The sequence below is a fragment of the Anas acuta genome, chromosome Z (genome assembly GCF_963932015.1).
Source record: "Anas acuta chromosome Z, bAnaAcu1.1, whole genome shotgun sequence".
In the NCBI taxonomy this organism is placed as follows: Eukaryota; Metazoa; Chordata; class Aves; order Anseriformes; family Anatidae; genus Anas; species Anas acuta.
The window spans coordinates 21,588,134-21,608,025 of NC_089017.1; the positions used below are offsets into that span (position 1 = coordinate 21,588,134).

Sequence of the window (19,892 nt, forward strand, 5' to 3'; positions counted from 1 at the left end):
GACTTATTAAGTATTGCTGTTGGAAATTGTCTCAAACAGAGTGTGAACCATATCGCTGGCACACTTTTCTTGTAGGAAACACTTGTATGTATTAATTTAGCTAAACTATGCTGAAGAAAGTGCTCTTCAAGCTACCATACAATAATCTTGTTAAATGTGAGACTGTGGAAAATATAAAAAATTTAAAAAAGTTAGTATTTTGTATACTGAAAAGCATAATTTGATAAAATGGGCTACCAAATAAAATGCTTAATTTTAATCACCAGTGACATTACATAGGTGCTTAAATAGGCATCTGCTTAAGAACCTTACCACCACCTATGTTGTAGAGTGAAGTGGCATAATACGGCCTCCTCGTACTGCTCTGCCATATCATATTTGATCACTGGTAAGATTTCAGTCCTGTTTTCATTAAGGCCGTAGAATTTTGTAGTGGTTAACAAGAGATCATGCTTACTGCAGCTGAAACTGCCAATTAATTAAAGACACACTGTAATGTTGTAGTCAGTTTACTTTTACCAGGTGTATCTAGCTTTGTATCAGTACATTTTGGTGGCTGTTTAGTCTTTCACAGCTACTGAAATTTAATATTATTTTCACTACATGCTAGAGCATCCTAGATATATTTAATTGCAGAAATGGATTTTCAAGTGCTTTTATTAAGATTGCAATTTGCTGTAATGAAGCTAGTAGGCTCTATTCAAACTTTGATAATTTTTAAAGTAAAAATAAGTAATATACTGTTACTTTTTATATGGAAAACTATTTCGCCTGTAGTGGTCAGAGTTTCAATCCGCAAGGGACTGTTTGAGCACAGTCACATAGACCTCAACCATAATCCTTGCTCATCTCTACTGAAGTGGATTGGAGAGTTGGGTCCTCCATGTAGATTTCATAATTGTGTGCTATACCATACAAGTAAATTAAAATAAATCATGGTGGCTAATTAATGAATGGAAAATACTGATTGTTTTTGTTTATTTGCATTCAGATCAACAGCTTTGGTTTGTGTCTCTGATAGAAAACCAGAGCTGCATAAGCTGCTTCAAGCAGATTATGGATATTGTGGTTGACATGTTAATCCAGAGTTCTTGGTGGATTTTGACAACAATTTTTACATCAGTATCTTGTGCTTCTTTAAGAGATTTTTTTATCTGGGTCTTTGTAAGGTTTGAGTAGATGTCACTTGTTTTATATTCCTATTAAAAGTAAACAAACAAAACAGATTAAATGTTTTTTTTTTATTTTGTATGGGGAAAACAAAACTGCAAATCAGAGCAAATTTATCTGAGTTGGCAAGCACTTATGTTTAAGATGAATGTGCCAGTGTTCTCTGAAAATGTGAACAAAACCCACGCATCAGGAGACAGTATTTATATGCCGTAGTGGTATGATGCAGATAATGGTTTGAAACACACCTAGGGAATAAAAAAATAATAATAATAAAAAATTGAATTACAATCCACAAAAACCTCCCTTCAGATATGTAGTTATTTGAATGGGGAGAGTTCTTAGTCTATTCGATGTGGCAGATCAGACAGTGTTTTCTTCAAGCCTGTAAGGTTTTCAAGAAATACTAGTATATAATTTATTGTTTAAAAAACAACTTTTGTTTCCTGAGATGTCTTCTCTACTTAGTGTACATATTACATTACAAATTAAAACAGTTTTAAGAGATGGAGTTACTTAAACATGAAAACTTTGTTAAAATAGTGGTCTAAACTGGTAGTTGTGGTACAGATTTTCCCTGTGTATTGCAAATTTAAGAATTCCTAATAATTCAGATAGATGACTGATCACTTAAATATATATAGGGGATACCTTAGCATAAGCTTAAAGTTTACTTTTCTTATATTATAAAAGGATGAATAACCTTTTAACCTATTTCCTTCAGATCGTTTGGATAGAAGTGAGATAAAAGTTCAAATGTACAATATGTTACAAACACCCTCCAACCTCCACTTAAAGAAATTGATCTTGAATAAAGAAGAAAAAAGATGAAAATGTTTTGAATATTTTACAGCTGGTAGTCTAAGCAAAGAAATATTTATGGAAGTAAGTTGTCTGTTAATAGACTTAAGTTCTATTAACACTAACAGATTTCTTGATTTTAGAAGTGGCAGATGTCATGCTTTTTTTTTTTTTTGTAGTTTAAGCTGGAAGACTAGATATACTACCACTTCTCATCCTTTTTATTCATCTTTCAACTTCTGTGTGGTTTCTGGATTGGATCTGCTGTGTATGTCCTGTGTGCTGCAGCTGGATTAGCTGTCCTGATTTAGCAGAAGTATACTGCAGGTCATAGCTTGAGCATCCTGGTATGTATTCTTGTAGTTTCAAAATTTTAATTTAAAGAAAAGCTAGATAAACGCTTTTTAAACACAAATTTAAATCTGAACATTGATCACCAGCTGTGTAGCAGTTGATACAGTTTGACACATACTGTGTCATGCATGTTTATCTGTGCCAGTTACTTTATGTTTATGATTTTTGAAGGAAAATCAGCAGTGCAGTTAAGGTGTGTTGTAGAATTGCACACTTCCAATATTTGAAAGTTTCAGAATGATTTTTTGGAGTATCTCATGGTCTTACTGGTCTCTCTGAGGTACCAGTTGTTCCAATTTTATAGGTGAGGAGTTGAAGCACATGAAGTAACATGTTCTTGCTCATATGAAGTCTCCCAGAGCTTGAAATTTATCCTGATTCCTCTACAGCCTTTGCTAGAGCCTAACCACTTGGACTTCAGTTCCCTTAAGACAGAAGCACCCCGAACCAGTTTTAAACTGTGTTTAAACCCTGCTGTAAGGCATGCTGTAAGAAACAACATAGCTTTTGGCTTCTTATTTTTGCACAATTTCATGGCATTAGATACTGAGGGTCTGCAGAGGGGTGACTGCATCTCTTGATTCCTGGTGAAATTCTCTCGTGGGCTAGAAGCTGCATGGACAGTGCTTCCTTCCTTTGTGTGCTCCGAAGATGAAATAGGGTTTGTAGCTGTAATTTACAATAAAAACAATTGTCAAGGTTGCTCACTTAGAAGATTTTTTTCACTCTTAATGCTTACGCTAGCAAAGATTTTATGAATTAAGAATGATCTTGGTTGCACAGGAACGTGTTTGCTCATCCTGTTAAATCCTTTTTGTTTCTGTTCCCTGAATTGATTTGTTATCCTCTGTTACTGCAGATGTTCATAAAACTGACGTGCTGTTTCTAGCGTAGTAACTTGCATAATATTGAGAAAGGGGAACATGATACAATTCCATGTTAAAGCAAGCATTGCTTACGTGAGTTTATGTACAGTCTTTAATGCTAATATGCAAAGTGATGTGGTTATGAAGAGTCTAAAACATGCTTTCTCTCAGTTGAAACATGAAAAGCATAATATGCCCCATTTAAAAAAAAAAAGTATTTTTCCTCCCATTTCTTTCATATGTATTCTTTCCACAAAGGGTTGTGGTGAGTTTGGTTGCTTAAGGCTATGTTGTGTATCCATAGTCATCGTGGCTGCTTGATGGCCAATTGGAGTGGTTCCTCACGAGCAGAGCACAGTCCCACAGTGTATGACAAGGATTTGACCTGACAGTTTTACAGTCATGCAACACATGGAGGCTTAGAGCAACAAAAAGGGCATCGTGGGTTTCATGGCTGAGACCTGTGATGTTCCTGCTGCCTCTATGGGAAAAATGTGTAATGCTCTCGTCAGGAAGAACTGAAAAGCTTTTTTTTCTGTCATGCATCACTCAAGGGAGTGTCTAGATCTGGACCTGTCAGTACTTTTACCTTTTTTTAAGACACTGATAAACCAATTTATTTCCTTTTTTTTTTGTGAGGAGAGTTTAATTTATTATTCTTGGGAGCCATTTAAACTGTCTTTGGGTTAATTTGCCTTTCAAAATGAAGGTGCTTGCACTTGCTAGGCTATTTTCTTATGATCTGCTGTAGATAGGCATGGTCTTCTACTATCTTCTACTATCAGCTATACGGCGCTTTTAATACGATTTGGTAACTGTATAGTTAATGATTTATTAATGGGTCTACTGAATTTAGATGTTGTGAATGTTTCTGATCTCATCAACACTAAGGTACAAATCACATCACACAAGTTTTGAGAGCGTGTAACCTGACATGTTTAATCTGTTGTACAGTAGAAATGATAGGTTATTAATCAGGGCTGCTGAATGGGTTTCCTGGTTCAGTCTTGAAGATGGACCTGCATTCTGTTTTCTGCATAAACCTTTCTCTGTAAATCATATTAGATGAAAAAGATATTAATATAATTGAGTTGGGAGTGGATAAAATTAACGAAATATGAACTATATGAAAATAGAAAATAACCCAACCAGCTGAATGGGAAGAAGGTTATGAATTACTTTGAGAGTAAGTCTGAATTTATTGGTTAGCCAAAAACAGTTTTTGTCCCTTTTTTTGCATATGAGCAATGATGTGATTGCTGCTTTAATTTGCTTAGATGTGTAGTGACTGGAACTCAGATAATTACTGGATTTCTTACTGCATGCTTTCTGGTTTGGTCCTGCATTATTTTATTCCAAAAATGTCAGGAATTGTTACCTAGGGGCTTTCATTTATAGCTTGTGGTTAGCATGTCTTTGTCGTGTAATAACAAAAGCTCAGCTCAAGTCATCTGTTACTCTTGGAGTTATCTAAGCACTTAGGCATTTCTTTAATCTTTCTTTTTTTCTTTTCTGCCAGCATTCAGAAAATCATTTTTTTTCATGAGTATGTATTCCCTTACAGCAGAATATATCTGTCCTGTTGCAGCTGACCAGGTGCAAAATCTTTGTGCTATTGTGGAAGCAGTGACCTGTAATCTCTTGCTTCATATTAGTTCCTGGTCTGACCATGGCTCTTGCAACAGTGCATATTTAAATCAGCATATTTATTAAGGGTCCTAAATATCTTCAGATATTTGGTGAAGGAAATTTGTTTGTCTTGTTTCCTGGTGTCACAGAACAGCATCTTTAAGTGCTGTTTCATCCTGAACAAATGTGAATTTAGGCTTGGATTCTCCCTGCCTTACCTTCAGTCGTTTAAGGTATCAAAGTTCAGAGCTGCAGTGTTTGTCACCCATCCACTGGGAGATAAATTTAACCAGTACAGGGAACTGTGTCTGCAGGCATCTGTAAGAAAAGGAGCTGAGAAGTTACTTAGGTACCTGATGTGGAAACCCCAGTTAGGAGTTTTATGTCAGTGGGGTGGGTCTGTACCTCAGCATGGAAGGAGCTAAAGCCAGGAAGAGGCTGCATATTGAGGTGCTTAAGTCTGTCTGCCTCTGACACTTGACCATGTTAGAGTGAATGATGATAGAATGGAATAGTTCAGCTGGAAAGGACCTACAAAGATCATCTAGTCCATCTACCTCTTTAAAGCTAACCGAAGTTAAAGCACATTACTGAGGGCATTGTCCAAATGCCCCTTGAGTACTGACAGGCATGGGGGGCATCAGCCACCCCTCTGGGAAGGCTGTTCCAGGGTTTGGCCACCCTCACAATAAAGCAACTTTTCCTCATGCCCAGTCTGAACCAGACAATCCTCTGGTGCAGCTTTGTGCTGTTCCCTTGTGTCCTGTCCTCAGTGACCAGGAGCAGAGGCCAGCACCTCCTTGTCCCCTCCTCAGGAAGCTGCAGAGAGCAGTGAGGCCGCCTCTCGGCCTCCTCAGCTCCAGACTGGACAACCCCGGTGTCCTCAGCCTCTCCTCATAGGACAGGCCTTCCAGCCCTGTTACCAGCTTTGTTGCCCTCCTCTGGATGCTTTCAAGTACCTTAACATCCCTGTGCATCCTCAGGATGCATCCCTCTCCTGCACCCAGATCACTGACCAAGATGTTGAATGGGACTGGCCCTAGAACGGAGCCCTGGAGAGCACTGTTGGCGGCTGGCTGCGAGTCAGATGTTAATTGTGAATTTATCACTTGTACTACGACGTTGCTAGTGTATTTCAGAACAGGTGGACTGTGTTGCTGTCAGCTAGCGGTGAGGAGATTGCTTGTGGATGAATTACATCCCTGGCAGCAACTCCTGTCTGGCCACTGTGCATTACTGCTGCAGCCAAAGGTGTGCACGCTCCTGAAGTGCCCTCATCTGCAAGCGGGGATGGCAGTGGGATTGGATGGTGTCAGGCATCCCTTGCCTGCTTCTGTCCTGTTTGCAAGGCTAGCATCTGGAGGATTGAGAGGTGCACCTGAGCATCCGAAAGGGGTGATGAGTAACAGGAGGAATGTGAGGGACTAGGAGAGACGGCAAGAGAAAATCCAAATAACATGTAAGCGAAAGGAATGAGCTGAATTTGAAAGGAAATTACAGTAGGGAATGTTTGCGTGTATCTAAACAATAACATTTGTGGAAAGCATTAATGCTTTCATCAGCAAAAATGTTAAAGGTGGCAGTTTTAAATACCAGTGGAACCACCTGAGACTGTTCTGTAGTTTTAACAGCAACCTCTCTTGTTTACTTTTCGTTTGTCTGACCACTTGTTGCTTAGTCTGTGGCCTCAGACATGTTGGCTGTGCAGCTCTGCCCATTGCTCTGAAAGCAGCTGGGCATTTGTATTGCTCTAGCAGTAGGTCCAAATGGGTCTGTAGCTTGCAGCTGGAGTTTCTTGCTTTGGGGGTTGTAGCAAAGAGTCGGGAAGGACTTCGAGTGCTGTTGTGAGACGAGGTGCTAACAGAAGCCTTGCAGAAAGTTGCCTCTGGCACAAGCAGCAAAGTGATGAAATGAATGGTCTGGCCAGTTGTGCCAGTGAACTTTTAAGGTACTGGTGGGTTTCTCTGATATTTAGATCTGCTGCCCTGAACTTTTAGTCAGAAATGATGAATGTGAAGACCTTGTGAGCAAAGCTGGGCTTTGTGCTGAAGGCATGCAGAACGGAAGTGGGGGCTTGCCATGTTTCTGCTGGCTTGTCCCATACAGAAACATGCATGTGTGTACACATACACAGGCTGAAACCTTCCTTTTCTGCTTGTAAGCACACTCTGGGTTCATACATCATTACAGACTGGGTGTTAATAGGCACTATCTTCATGAAATGCTGGGGGCGTTTCTCCTCCCTGGCTTAGATGTGTAGGACATGGTCCTTCCTACCTTGTGCCAGTTGCGGATGACACACAGGTAGTCTGGGGAGAGACAGGGCAAAGGAAGAAGAGACAAAGTCTGTTTTTTAAAAAACAGACCTCAGTGTCCACATCACCTTAACCTGTGTATGTTTGGAAAAGCAAGCTGTGTAGCCAAGGCTGAGGGATGCGTTCAGTGTTGCTGTTTCACTTGAACAGCCTATCCAGAGAGCAGCAGAAGGGGTTATTTAGGAGTCTGGGTTACAGTTTTAGTAGGTGTGTGTGATACATTGTGCACTGTATCGTTCAAACTGTCTTCAGTAATAATATTACTCATTTACCAAGATGATGGCGTTCCCAGTGGATATGTTGAACACCTACAGTCATGAGGAGTTGGAGAGATCTGCAGTGCGCTACTTGTCTGACCTGCGGTATGGGGATCCACATTGTCCAGAATTCTTGGCCCTGCCAGACCACAGCAAAGTAAGAACCAGCAAATACCTCAGTCCCCGTTTTCTTGATACACTTGTGAATTTAAAACGTTTAGAAATAACTGGTTCCTAACTATTGAATTATATTACTATTTTAGCAAAGCTTTTATTTTTTTTCCAAATTCCTGTTTGTGTATTAAGTTCTACTTCGTTTTATTCTGTAATTACTTTTAAATCTGGGCATTAGTGACAATTTGCTGCTTCTAGGCAATGTATCTGTATGCATTAAATAATTAAAAATCCCAAACCTTCGTATCTAAGCTCACAAAAACCTAGCATCATAACTAAGGGGATCATGATTTGTTGAAGCTAACTGCCTCTATTTGTATCTTAGTCTTTCAGTGATCTTCATGGCTGAGTTCAATTCCTGATACATTCAAGTTTCACTGATTTCAGAAGTGATTCTTTCTTTTTATGCAAAATACTCCTTGCAGTTGTTGGGAGTTCTGGTAGAGACTGGCTATCACATTTCATGTTTCAAACGCTTATCCATTGAGCATTAAGTTGGCCAGTGTTGATGCTGTCTAGATGAACACTTCTGTTATCTATTCTAACTAGCACAAATATAAACAGTGGTTTGTAGCTTTAATTAAAAATAAATTTGCTGAGAGAATTCTGTGTGGGAATAAAATATCAATGCTGCAGACTCCATTGCAGAAGCAGTCTTGAATACTTCCCTGCATTTCTGCAGGTGTTGTATACCTAAGTATCTGTCTCTGTTAACATCATTGTTAGTGGCATAGCATAACACAGTCTTTTCAAGTTGTTTTCTGGGTAAGCAAGTCTATTTACCTCACCATTAACTCCTGTCCATTTTTTGTGCATTAATTAAACATTGAAAACATGAATTTAAATAGCAAAACACCTTTTCAAAAAGGGCATCAGCCCCAGAAAGGTGGATTGATTTTACCCTTCTTACACTGTTTATGAAGGAAAATCAAGTAAACAAATATGGATTTCCTAAAGTGTATGCAGTTTCAGGGAAGAAGACCCTTTTGAATCCAGCATTCCTATGTTGGCACATTAGCGCTCATGTTAGCAATTGAGCTGTGCCAATTTCTTTTTGTGCCTGTCTGCCTGCCTTGTTCTTTCCGTTGGCTTTGGCAGCTTGTATAGCTGGGGCAGCTGAAGTACTGCTGGCTCTTTGCACACCTTACTTCAGTTGTGCACAATAATGCAAACTGCTGACAGCAGAGAGCTGTAACTAGGTCTGCCAGAGCTTGAGTCAGAGCTCTTTGTAATGTACTCCCTGTAGGAAGAAACATCTAAAGTGAGGGCCAGGGTCTGATGCTTGTCTTTTACAATTAACCATTAAGCGCTTTGTTTTCAGCACTCATCTTGCTTACCCTGCTAAACATTCTCTGTATATTTTACTAATGTTGTATTAGCAAGAGTCTATTGAAGTATTGTACGCTCTTGTTTCAGATTCCTATTAGCTTGTCAACTGTAGGCTTCGTTCCTCTTTATGGTGAAGAGCAGACACACAAAGTTCTTGCTTTGTTTGCACCAGAGGACTCGCTCACAGGTTTCATTTTAAGATTCTAATCTCTGTGTTGCTGTTTCTTTTTCTGTGATGAACACATGTAACCAGGCCCTTGCTCATTCCATGGTAGTGTAACTTTGCAACTTTTGCATTTGTTGTTCACTCTCTTCTTGTTCCCACACTATTCTCTTTGATATGAATTCATGTACACAAAGGATTGAGCTTTGCACACTAATCAGAGTAGAACTGGACCCACTGAGTACAGGATATACGTAGCAAAACAACACAGTGCTCATCTGAAAGTACATATGTGTTGATTATTGCATATATCACCTCTCTAAAAGGAATTTATTGGGTATTCATAGAATCTGTTTATTTGCCTACGAATTTAGATATTCTTTATTAGAAGTGATTGATCAGTATCAAGTGTAAATTTGTCTTTGCCTTCAGGTCCTCACATAGCTCTAGCCAAGGTGATGCCTCACTGTTGTTTTTTTCCTTTTCTCTCTTCCCCTCCAGTTCTCAATGTTTCCTTCACTTTCATATAATGCTTCATACATTGTGGCACACCTGTGTGCTGTGTGTGCCACAAATGCTAGTAGAGCAAACTCTAAACTCTTCCTGATCACTAATCACATGGCCACTGGCCTTTTTACATTCACGTGACTCCCTAAAACTTGCAGGTTTTGCTATCAATATCCATTAACAACCCAAAACTAAAATACACCTGCCTGCACATGAGACTCCTCATGGCAGGCCCAGTTGTTAGTGGAAGGTAGTACCAGCGCACAGTGATGATGAATAGTGCTTATATCTGAAAAACAGTTTATGTATATCATACTACACAAAACCTTCATCTGATGTTACTGGCTTCACTTTTCAAACAAGTTTTGGACCAGGGACTGCTGCATATAGGGTGGGGGTTATGTAGCACCAGGTATGTTGTACTAAGATAGTAAAAGCTGCATTTATCTAGTGCCAACTAGTAGACACTTAACTTGGTTACTGCAGTGGTATTCCTATTACTTATCAGCTACAATTAATATGTTCTTTTGGAATGGTGAGAATCACTAACATATTGTTTCCCATTGTTTCTCTCAAGCTGTAGCTCTGTATCTTGCTGACTGCTGGTGGTCAATTGATGACATCTTGAGAACATCTGTCCCTTCTAGAGAAGGGCTTCAGCAGGTAAAGCTCTCCAACATTCATCTAGCAGTTGTTCTTATCATTCAACCTAATGCAATGTAATGGCAACACCTGGTGTACGAGATGCTATGTGCTTTTATTTAATTTGGAAATAGGTTAGCTGCCTTGTGTAAAAAGCAAGGTCAGTGGGAATGAAGGAATAGGTACTTGAGGAAAGGGAGATTTCTTATGAAAATATGTCCAGAGAAAGTGACTTTTGTACATTAGCTTCATATGCAAGATATAATTATATCTTAATGATGTTAAGAAGTTAATTAAGTCCTTACTCTTTAGAACACAGTATGTCTAGTTATACTGAAACATCTCAGTAGAGCAGAGTGCTTTTTAACAGGAATATGTATCATTCTTACCAGGAGACTGGTAAACTACAATTACTGAAAGGAACCTGTTAGAGGAGAGCGGGAGCTGGTGCTCTGCAGAAGGCAATATCTTAGATTTGGGAACACATTTGTCTGGAATCTGCCTTTTTGTTCGTCACTGAGCTTTGTTATTACTGAGACCTGTGTAGTATGGAGTCTTGTTTTTTCCAGAACTAGAAACATATATTCCAGGAACATTATTCATATCTGCTCATGGAATCTGGGCACTCTTCTCTGATTCTTGGATTAGATTTACTGTAGATAACTTGTTGTGTTGCATTGTTTTCTGTGTGCTCAATAATGGTAGGATGGTAAGTACTCAGAAAAGCTTTGTCTTCTACAGATAGGGTAGCTGAGACTTTTGCCTGGGGAAGGGAGAATGGTTCCTCCATTCCTACCTTTACAGTGGTTAGGATAGTGGTGAACTTAATCTTAATTTGTGAAAGGAGCCCTGCAGGATAGGGAAAAGGATATTGAATTCCTTGTTTCATGCCATAAACTGTTGTAACTGGTTCTTCCACTGCATTGCATCCCATTGTCTGCTACTCTGTGAACAGTGACCGAGCGTGCGAAATACTACTGCCCAGTCAGGTTTATCATGCCTTCCTTATAGGACTCCAGTTACCTGCTAGGCTGCAAACTCTGAGGCTGGCATACTGTTATAGGAAAAAAAAAAAAAAACAACAAAAAAACAGCTTTCAGTTAAAATCAAAACATTTCCTACCACCACACATCATTGAAGATATGAAAGATCATCTGTCTGTGGTGATGCCTAGTACTTAACCAACTACTATGGCTTCAGAGCATCTCCTTAGCCTGAAGCCTCAGAGCTTTATACTGCATTATACTTACTGCTTCCCTTGACTCCATCTGTAGTTGTGTTTGCATGCAACTTTGAAAATTAAGATCTCTGCAGTGTAAGTACCACCTAAACCGACAGCCCTTCTAAAATGTTCTTCTCTGTTTCCTTAGGTGAAATCTGTGGGGGAGAGAGTGGTTCTGTATGTTCTTAATCGAATTATTTATCGCAAGAAAGAAATGGAGAGAAATGAGGTCCCATTTCTTTGTCACGGCAGCAATGACTATGCTAAGATCCTGTGGAGAAAAGGAGAAGCTATTGGATTCTATTCTGTTAAACCTAAAGGTAAAGAACTTAAGTACTGTGGGATTTGGGGAGAAATGAAGACTGGGGATAGGGAGCTTCCTTGAAAAATAATGCATTTAGTAGACCTTACAAGCCTTTCAGGCCTAGTGAGTTGATGTTTTCCTGAATTCATGAAAGGGCAAGCTGCAGTTAAAATTTCTTACTTAAAGCTTATGAGACTTAATTTAGAACAGTAGTTATTAGCTTTCTTCATACTGTACAAAATACATTCAAAATCATAGAAATGAAGTATACCTGAAAGCCTCATTTTCTTTGTAGAACATCACTTACTGTTGGATTGGAATGTATGTAGTTAGTCTTCCTTTTATTTATTTGAACTCCAGAGCTAGGTCAAAAAAAAAAAAAATCTTGTTTATCTGAAATGATTGTGGAATATGATGTTACTTTCACTTAAACATTTTATATAATTACAGCATAGAAATCTTGCTCACAGGCACAAGGTTCATCTACACTTGGTGATTAAAAAAAAAAAGATTCCCTTTCATTCTGCCTATGTATTTCCTCAGAGAATACTATTTGGCTAGTAGGTTTATGCCCTTTGTTACAGATTTCAATTTTTTTTTCCTGTTTTTCAAAAACATTAGAATTTCATTTTGGTTATTTTGGATTTTATTGCGTTTTTCAATTTTTGCTGAATGACATTTGGTAACAGAAGAAACTTGACTACATTGATAGTGTTTTATTAGAATATCATTGTTTGATCAAAAAGGAACAATCAGGCAGTTTTGTTTCTTCTGTAGAAGGGAGTGAATGGATTCTGGATTAATCAGCAGTTCTGGAGGCTAGTTTCCCCATCTGACATACAGGCATGCCTTTGTAAACTGTTAAAAATACAGTAATAATCTGCCTCGGTCACAGACCTTTCTAGTCTGACCTTAAAGATAGGAAAGCAGCCAGCTAATTTGTTCTGATTGTCTGTTACCTTCTTGTGATTTTTTTTTCTTAAAGGATTGAAGCATTGCATAATTTCTTTAGTAACATGGTGGTCACAAAGCATTTGTAGTGCTTTTTCTTCTGGCCTTATAAAGGTGGAAATGCGATTAGTGGATGTATTTTTAGTGTATAATAGGGACAGTTGTTTGTGACACTGAAGTTCTGATATGCTTGGTTTGTACACATTTATTATATCTTTCATGATCCTATGCCATTTATTTGTCATAAGTTAGCAGGCAGTTGAAGCCTAATCTTTCTAGGTATTATCAATATTTCAACAGTGTTTGATTGTGCATTGTACCCTCCAAATGAGTAGCTCACGTGAAGAAAGACTCTGGATACAGACGATTAGGAAAGCGTTGGAGCTTGACTAGTACGCTAAAGGGTATCCAAGTAATGTAGCTCTGCCTTCATTTTCCTTGCTTTAAAAATGAGGTGTGTTCATTGGTCTCAAAAGAAAGTATATTATATAGGCAACTGATATGCTTCTCTCTCCTTGATAGAGGAAAGGGTTGTTCTTTTTTTCTACATGGTTCACACCAACTGGCAAAATGAGGGCCTGAAAATGGATAGCTGAAGTGCTGTCCTAATGACATTATATGACATCACTTTGTCACCACTGAGTTCACAGATCCCCTTTGAATACTCTGATACTGAAGCACTTACGGGTTATGATAGTCTGTTTCACCCCAAGTATGGATAATGTGTTATTTAGGCAGGAACTTAAGTGTAAAGTGTCCTAGGATTTTTGTGTTTTCACTTAAAATTTGAAATTGTTTCAAATCTTAAATGAGATGAATTGTCATCCTTATATTTGTCCTGAGTAGTTAGGTATTCCACATAAAATTGTGGTTTGATTTTTTTTTTCTCTTTTTCATCTTCATTTTCAGTCTGGTTTTCTACTGGAACTGTGCAGTGAGATTTCAAAGTAGGCCTTCCACTTCCTTCTCTCCACCGTCATGTTCTCTCCCATTTATTCTCTTTTGGTACAACCAGGCTGCTTTGGCAGACTTTTCCTAACATATTTATCTATGAGATATCTTAGCAACATTGTGGAGCTTGCCTAAAGAGCCAGTAAGTGGCTGATAGCAATTGCTTATTAATTATAAATATTATGAATTATTTTTATTATTTTAATGTTGTATGTGATTTATAATTGTGTAACTTGACATTTTTAATAAATCTTTATTTGAATACGCTGAAGTCTGTGGTGTAGCATGTCAGTGTTGATGTAACGATGGATATTTTTTCCCTTTCTATTGTTTCAGGAAGTGTTTCTAGGTCTTTTGCTAGTATGTGTTACCAGCTTCCAGTGCTAGACACGGCATTTGTGAGAAAGAAGCATCGTGGGAAAGACTTAGGGCTAATGATGTTAGAAGACTATGTGGATTCCTTTACTGAAGACGCTCTTGGCCTACGGTACCCACTGTCAACCTTCATGTGCACAGGCAAGCTCTTTGATTTATTTGTCTGGTCTTCTTTATGTTTTCTTTATGCATCCAAATTATTACTGTCATTGAAACCACATATTTGTGGCTTCATCCTCAGTTTGTGTTAGAAGTTCTGCTCTTCCGTGAAAGTTGAAAATCTTGATTTGTTTAAGATGGTGAAGTATTTCCTGATTAGACTAATCCTCTGTGAGATTAAATTATTGGATCTTTGGTTCTCCGCTACATCTGTGCAGTTTACAGATTCATTCCTTCCACACTGGACTGAGTTGTTCCTGTGTGTGATCTTCCTATGTATTTAGCACCTCTTCCTTGCTCACTTCTCAGCCTCACAAAGTCATTTAATTCCGACTTTCTCAGATTTTCTGGTCACGTCAGTATATGAGGCTATATATAACTTAAGTGTAAGAAGGAAAAGACTTAATACACAAAGAAACCACTTCTGGTTCTTTCATTAGCAACCCAAGAGGGTTATGTCATCTAGGTAAAACAAACATTCTGGAAACGATGTTGCTTTGGACTGTGCAGGCAAGAAGCATTTTCCTTCTCTAGCTGAAAGCAAGTAAGCTCGAGAGGGGCTTTTTACAAGGACATGTAGTAGTAGAACAAAGGATAATGGCTTTAAACTGAAAGAAGATATTTAGGTTAGATATGAGGAAGAAATTCTTATATATGGGAGTGGTGAGGCACTGGAACAGGTTGCCCAGAGAAGCTGTGGATGCCCCATCCCTGGAGGTGTTCAAAGGAAGGCTGGATGGGGCTTTGGGCAACTGATCTAGAAGGAGGTGGGGCCCCCCGCCCCATGGTGGGGCGGGGGAGGGTGGAAACAGATGTTGTTTAAGGTCTCTTCCAACCCAAGCCATTCTATGATACTATTATTATGTGAGGCTGGGATTTTGTCCTTTGGGACTATCCATTAGTAAGGAATCAGGTGAGAAATAAAAGGTTGAAGTTGTAAAACTCCAAAGTGGGTACATAGAGAAGAAAAATACTTCGTAATTTTATTTGTGGTTTAAGAGAGTAATGGAAAGTAAAGCAGTATTATGTTTATTTAGGCTGAACTGATCTGATGAACAGTTCTTTTTCTGGTGATTTGTGTATGATGGAAGATTGCAAAATAATTTCTTTCAGGAAAAAAGAGGTACAGTTGAGTATATAGTATGCGTAATAGGATGTTTTTTCTTATGTTTGCTCAGCTTGTAAGCAGTATTTTGAGAAGTACCCTGGGGATCATGACCTTTTGTATGAAGCAGAAGGAGTTGGATTGTGGTTCCAGAGAACATCCATTGCCACTGTATTGAAAAGGGAAGAGCTCAGAACTAAAGGTATGGATGCTCTGTTTTGATGTTCTCTTACGGTCTGTAAAAGTTGTATTGTAGGGTGTTTGTTTGACAGTGACTTCTATGAACATTGCCCATGGAGACTAGTAGAAAAATCTTTGTTCTGAGATCTGTGAGATCATATTAGGAACAGTTAATTGTTTAAAGATACTACATTTTTCATCCTGTTGCCTCTTTTAAATGTTAACAACAGAAGCCTCTGCGAAAGAAAGAGTGAGTGTCCAGACAGAGGATCAGATTGCCAGTAATGCAGCAGACTCTGAAGCAAGTGAACAGATGACTGAACTAGAACCACAACTAACTGTAGGTACACAGACTAGTTTCCATATATTAAAAAATCGTGAGAGCTCTTAAGAGTCTTCTATAAACATATAATGTATTTTGTCCTATTTTTCTGACTGTAATTACCAGTTCTCTGTATTCAGTAAATATTTTTAAATTCTGCAAAAGAACCCATTTCTGAACTTAACAAATGAAGGATTTTAGCAGATTAGTGATTTGATCCCGATGTATTTTATGCATGCTGTATATTTCTCTTTCAAATTCTTGAACAGTCCTTAATTATGTAGAGAACTTGTACTTTCCATGTCTCGCAACTGCCTGTGGCAACCAGTCTGACACAACCTATGATGCTTACCAGAAAGCAATGCTCCTCTTTTTGCTTGGTTTATTACTAAGTAAAGCATAAAAATAAAGTATAAGAAATTATTTTCGTCCGTGTCAGAATTGAATTAGTTCAAGTCTCCATTATAAAAGACAAGTGCTCTTGGTACTTTTTAGGTGAATGTGAAGTTTCCCACTGAGGTGACAGACTAACTGGGATTAAAAATACATCTTTTCTGGAGGGATGGGGGGAGAGGTCTCTACCTTTTCTCCCTGTGTGCAGAAGGTCTGTGTCACCACTGTTAGTGTTTAATAATTGTTGTTTGTCAGTGGCATAGAGGAGGAAAGTGCTTCAATTGACTCTAAGATTGAACTGTCTAGAAAGGCTGTTGGACAGCAGAGTCATTGCAGGAGTGGAGGGAATGAGGAAAAGTGCTTATGGAAGTACACATTAACATCACACTTTAATACAATGGAGAGCGTTGGCATGCTAGGTTATACACCACCTATGTAGGAAGACTGCAGCTTTCTGCAGCAAAGTAGTGATGTTTTCAGCCTCTAACTGACCAAAAGCAGTAACTTTTAGTTGTCTTTATTACGTACACTTTAAATTGTAACAGTCTTGAGCATAAATCCAGAACTTAGTTTAAGATTAAGATTCCAGTAATGGTCATATAAGCAAAAAGGTCTTGATTGCATATTTTATTTGTAGAGCTATGTTGATATACTTGGAGAAAATAGCCAAGGGATATTAGTAGTTCTTAAGACTTGTGGCTGTGAGTTAAGAATTCAAGCCCTGTCTCTTCTTTTCAAGAAGAGTAAAATCACAGAATCACAGAACTGTAGGGGTTGGAAGGGACCTCGAAAGGTCATCAGGCCCAACCCCCCTGCCAAAGCAGGTTCCTCAGAGCAAGCTGCCCAGGTAGGCATCCAGACAGGCCTTGAATATCTCCAGAGAAGGAGACTCCACACTCTCCCTAGGCAGCCTGTTCCAATGCTCTGTCACCCTCACCGTGAAGAAGTTCTTTCACATGTCAGTGTGCAACTTCTTGTGCTCTAACTTGCAGCCATTGCCCCTTGTCCTATCCCCACAAACCACTGAGAAGAGGCTGGCTACATCCTTCTGTCCCCCACACCTCAGATATTTATGTACATTGAGGAGATCCCCTCTGTCATCTCTTCTCCAGGCTGAACAGACCCAGGTCTCTCAGGCTTTCTTCATAGGGAAGATGCTCCAGGCCCTGTATCATCTTTGTGGCCCTCTGCTGGACTCTTTCCAGGGGAGCCCAGAACTGGACACAGTACTCCAGGTGAGGCCTGACCAGGGCAGAGCAGAGAGGGAGGATCACCACCCTTGACCTGCTGGCCACATTCCTTTTAATGCACGCCACGATCCCACTGGCCCTCTTGTCCACAAGGGCACAGTGCTGGCTCATGGTCAACCTGTTGTCCACCAGGACCCCCAGGTCCTTTTCATCAGAGCTCCTCTCCAGCAGGTTGTTCCCCAGCCTGTACTGATACTTTGGGTTGTTCCTTCCCAGGTGCAGGACTCTACACTTGCTCTTATTAAATCTCATTTGGTTTCTTCCTGCGCAGCTGTCCTTATGTTCTGCACTTCCCCCAGTATTGACTCTCTTCTTGGAGTTGCTTCCCAGGTTTGGACTACTGTCCAGACCCTCAGCCTCTTCCACAACCTCCCTGAAAGCCTCAGATCTATTTCCCAGGGCCACCGTGGGGTTAGGTGGCACTGTGGGTGTCGGGGGCAGATGTCTCTTTCTGCTGAGACAAGGGTCCAGCCCCTTGTCTCTTGCTGACAGTCTGGCCATCTGTTCTGCATGTGTTCAACGGGGGCAGCCTCTACCCCTTGTCGGGACACAGGAGAGGGCTGCCAAGCAACAGCAGGGACGAGGAGACCCCTCCTATGTGTCACCCTCAGAGACTCCCTCAGGCCATCGATTTCTTGCTGCAGCCCAGCCACCTGCTCAAGGAGTCCCTGAAGCAGGGCACACCTGCACCCGTGACAGCGCTCTCCTCCCTCATGGCCCAGATGGGCCTCCAAATTCCGGAGTTCCCCACAGTCCCCTGTCTGGGCTGCTGCCTCCCCCCTCAGGGGGTCCACCTGGGTGCCCACATGTAGTGGTTTAACCCAGCTGGCAGCTAAACACCACACAGCCATTCGCTCACTATCCCCCTCCATCTCTGGGATGGGGGAGAGAAACAGGAAAGTAAAGCTTGTGAGTTGAGATAAAGACAGTTTATTAAGACAGGAAAATAATAATAACAACAATGTTGATAATAGTACTACTAATAATAATGTGTACAAGCAAGTGATGCACAGTGCAGTTGCTCACCACCCGCTGACTGATGCCCAGCCTAACCCTGAGCAGTCCGGCCTCCTCCCCTGGATAGCCATCCCTATATATTGTTTAGCATGATGTCAGATGGTATGGAATACCCCTTTGGGCAGTTTGGGCCAGCTGTTGTGGGTCTGTCCCCTCCCAGCTCCTGCTGCACCCCCAGCCTGCCTACTGGCAGGACAGAACGAGAAGCTGAAACATCCTTGGCTTGGTGTAAGCACTGCTCTGCAACAATTAAACCATCAGGGTGTTATCAGCACTCTTCTCATCCTAAGCCAAAGCATAGCACCCTACCAGCTACTAGGAAGAAAATTAACTCTGTCCTAACTGAAACCAGGACACCGCATGAGCCCAGAGGGGCAGCATCTTCTCCATTTGGGTTCGGGTTGCCGCCTCGGACTGACCACTGCGACGGGTACCCACCATGGCGAGGTCTGGGTTCTCCTCCCTGCCCCGCACAAACTGCCTGCACTAACTGCCTGTGCAAACTGCCAAGCCGGTCCTCTTAGCATATAAATAATAATAGATTAGAATAAATATTTTTTATTTATAAAATAAAAAATTATAAAATAATTTTTTCAAATTATTTTCAGCGTTGGGTGCAGAAGTAAAATTCAGGAGAAAAAAAAAACATGCTTGTAGTAAAAATGATTTTTTTTAAAAAAAAAGATCTGTTAAGATATACCCATAAACTTCTTAAGATAAAACTGTTTGTTAACTCCATCCCAGTCAGACCCATTACAGTTTTTAGCCAGTCATTTGAGAAATGATTTTCTATTCTTAATTGAAATCGCTCTTCATGGACTTGTCACTGCCTGCCTGTTAGAATGCAGTCTGCCACTGCGCTTTGACAGCTTTCTCATTAAGCCATGTAGTATACTTGACCCTTCCTCTACCTAATTGTGTTCTGAAGCGTGCTATTTCAGCAGTGAAGCACTTCTGTATGCCTTCCATGACAGATGACCTGCCTTTTCTTGGTCATCCAGCATCCCTCAGGCTCTGCGAGGCCCTCTTCACCCTTGCTGCTGGTCTCACCCCACACTTGCTTCCCACCGTCCTGCTACACAGTTGCCTCACCAAACAGGAAGGACTTCAAAGCTGCCTTTGCATATGACCCTTGCTCTCTCAGCCTCTCCCTAACCTGTTCCATCTGTCTCAGTCCCGACATACAGATACCTGTTATTCCCATTCCCATGTGACAGAGACAAGCGAATTATAGTTAATACACTTAGGGATAGGCACGTGGCATAGGGGGCCTGGGCTGGAAGAGGCCAGTGCCATTATCTGAACATATCTGCATTTCGTACCATAAGCAAGTGATAGATCAGATTTCTTTCTAGTCAAAATTGGTATTTAGAATAGGAAACAAATGTCTTTGAGAAGTCTTTTTAGGGCAGTATTTGCATCTGGGAATATTTTGCCTGCTGTCTGTTTTTGCTAA

At 40.1% G+C, this 19,892-nt stretch overlaps 2 protein-coding genes across 9 annotated transcripts in view; one reads left to right on the plus strand and one right to left on the minus strand.

The window, feature by feature from the left end:
* HMGCR (3-hydroxy-3-methylglutaryl-CoA reductase) overlaps positions 1 to 19,892 on the minus strand; it is a 282,132-nt gene that overhangs the window by 178,895 nt on the left and 83,345 nt on the right. The gene's annotated exons all lie outside the window — the stretch shown is intronic.
* Positions 1 to 19,892, plus strand: part of FAM169A (family with sequence similarity 169 member A) — a 38,639-nt gene that overhangs the window by 8,647 nt on the left and 10,100 nt on the right. For all 7 annotated transcript variants that reach the window (XM_068667675.1, XM_068667671.1, XM_068667672.1 and 4 more), the window contains 7 exons: positions 7,412 to 7,549; positions 8,983 to 9,082; positions 10,143 to 10,228; positions 11,578 to 11,749; positions 13,972 to 14,151; positions 15,348 to 15,476; positions 15,685 to 15,794. In XM_068667675.1, coding sequence (XP_068523776.1) covers positions 7,412 to 7,549; positions 8,983 to 9,082; positions 10,143 to 10,228; positions 11,578 to 11,749; positions 13,972 to 14,151; positions 15,348 to 15,476; positions 15,685 to 15,794 — 915 coding nt within the window. The remainder of the gene's footprint in view (positions 1 to 7,411; positions 7,550 to 8,982; positions 9,083 to 10,142; positions 10,229 to 11,577; positions 11,750 to 13,971; positions 14,152 to 15,347; positions 15,477 to 15,684; positions 15,795 to 19,892) is intronic.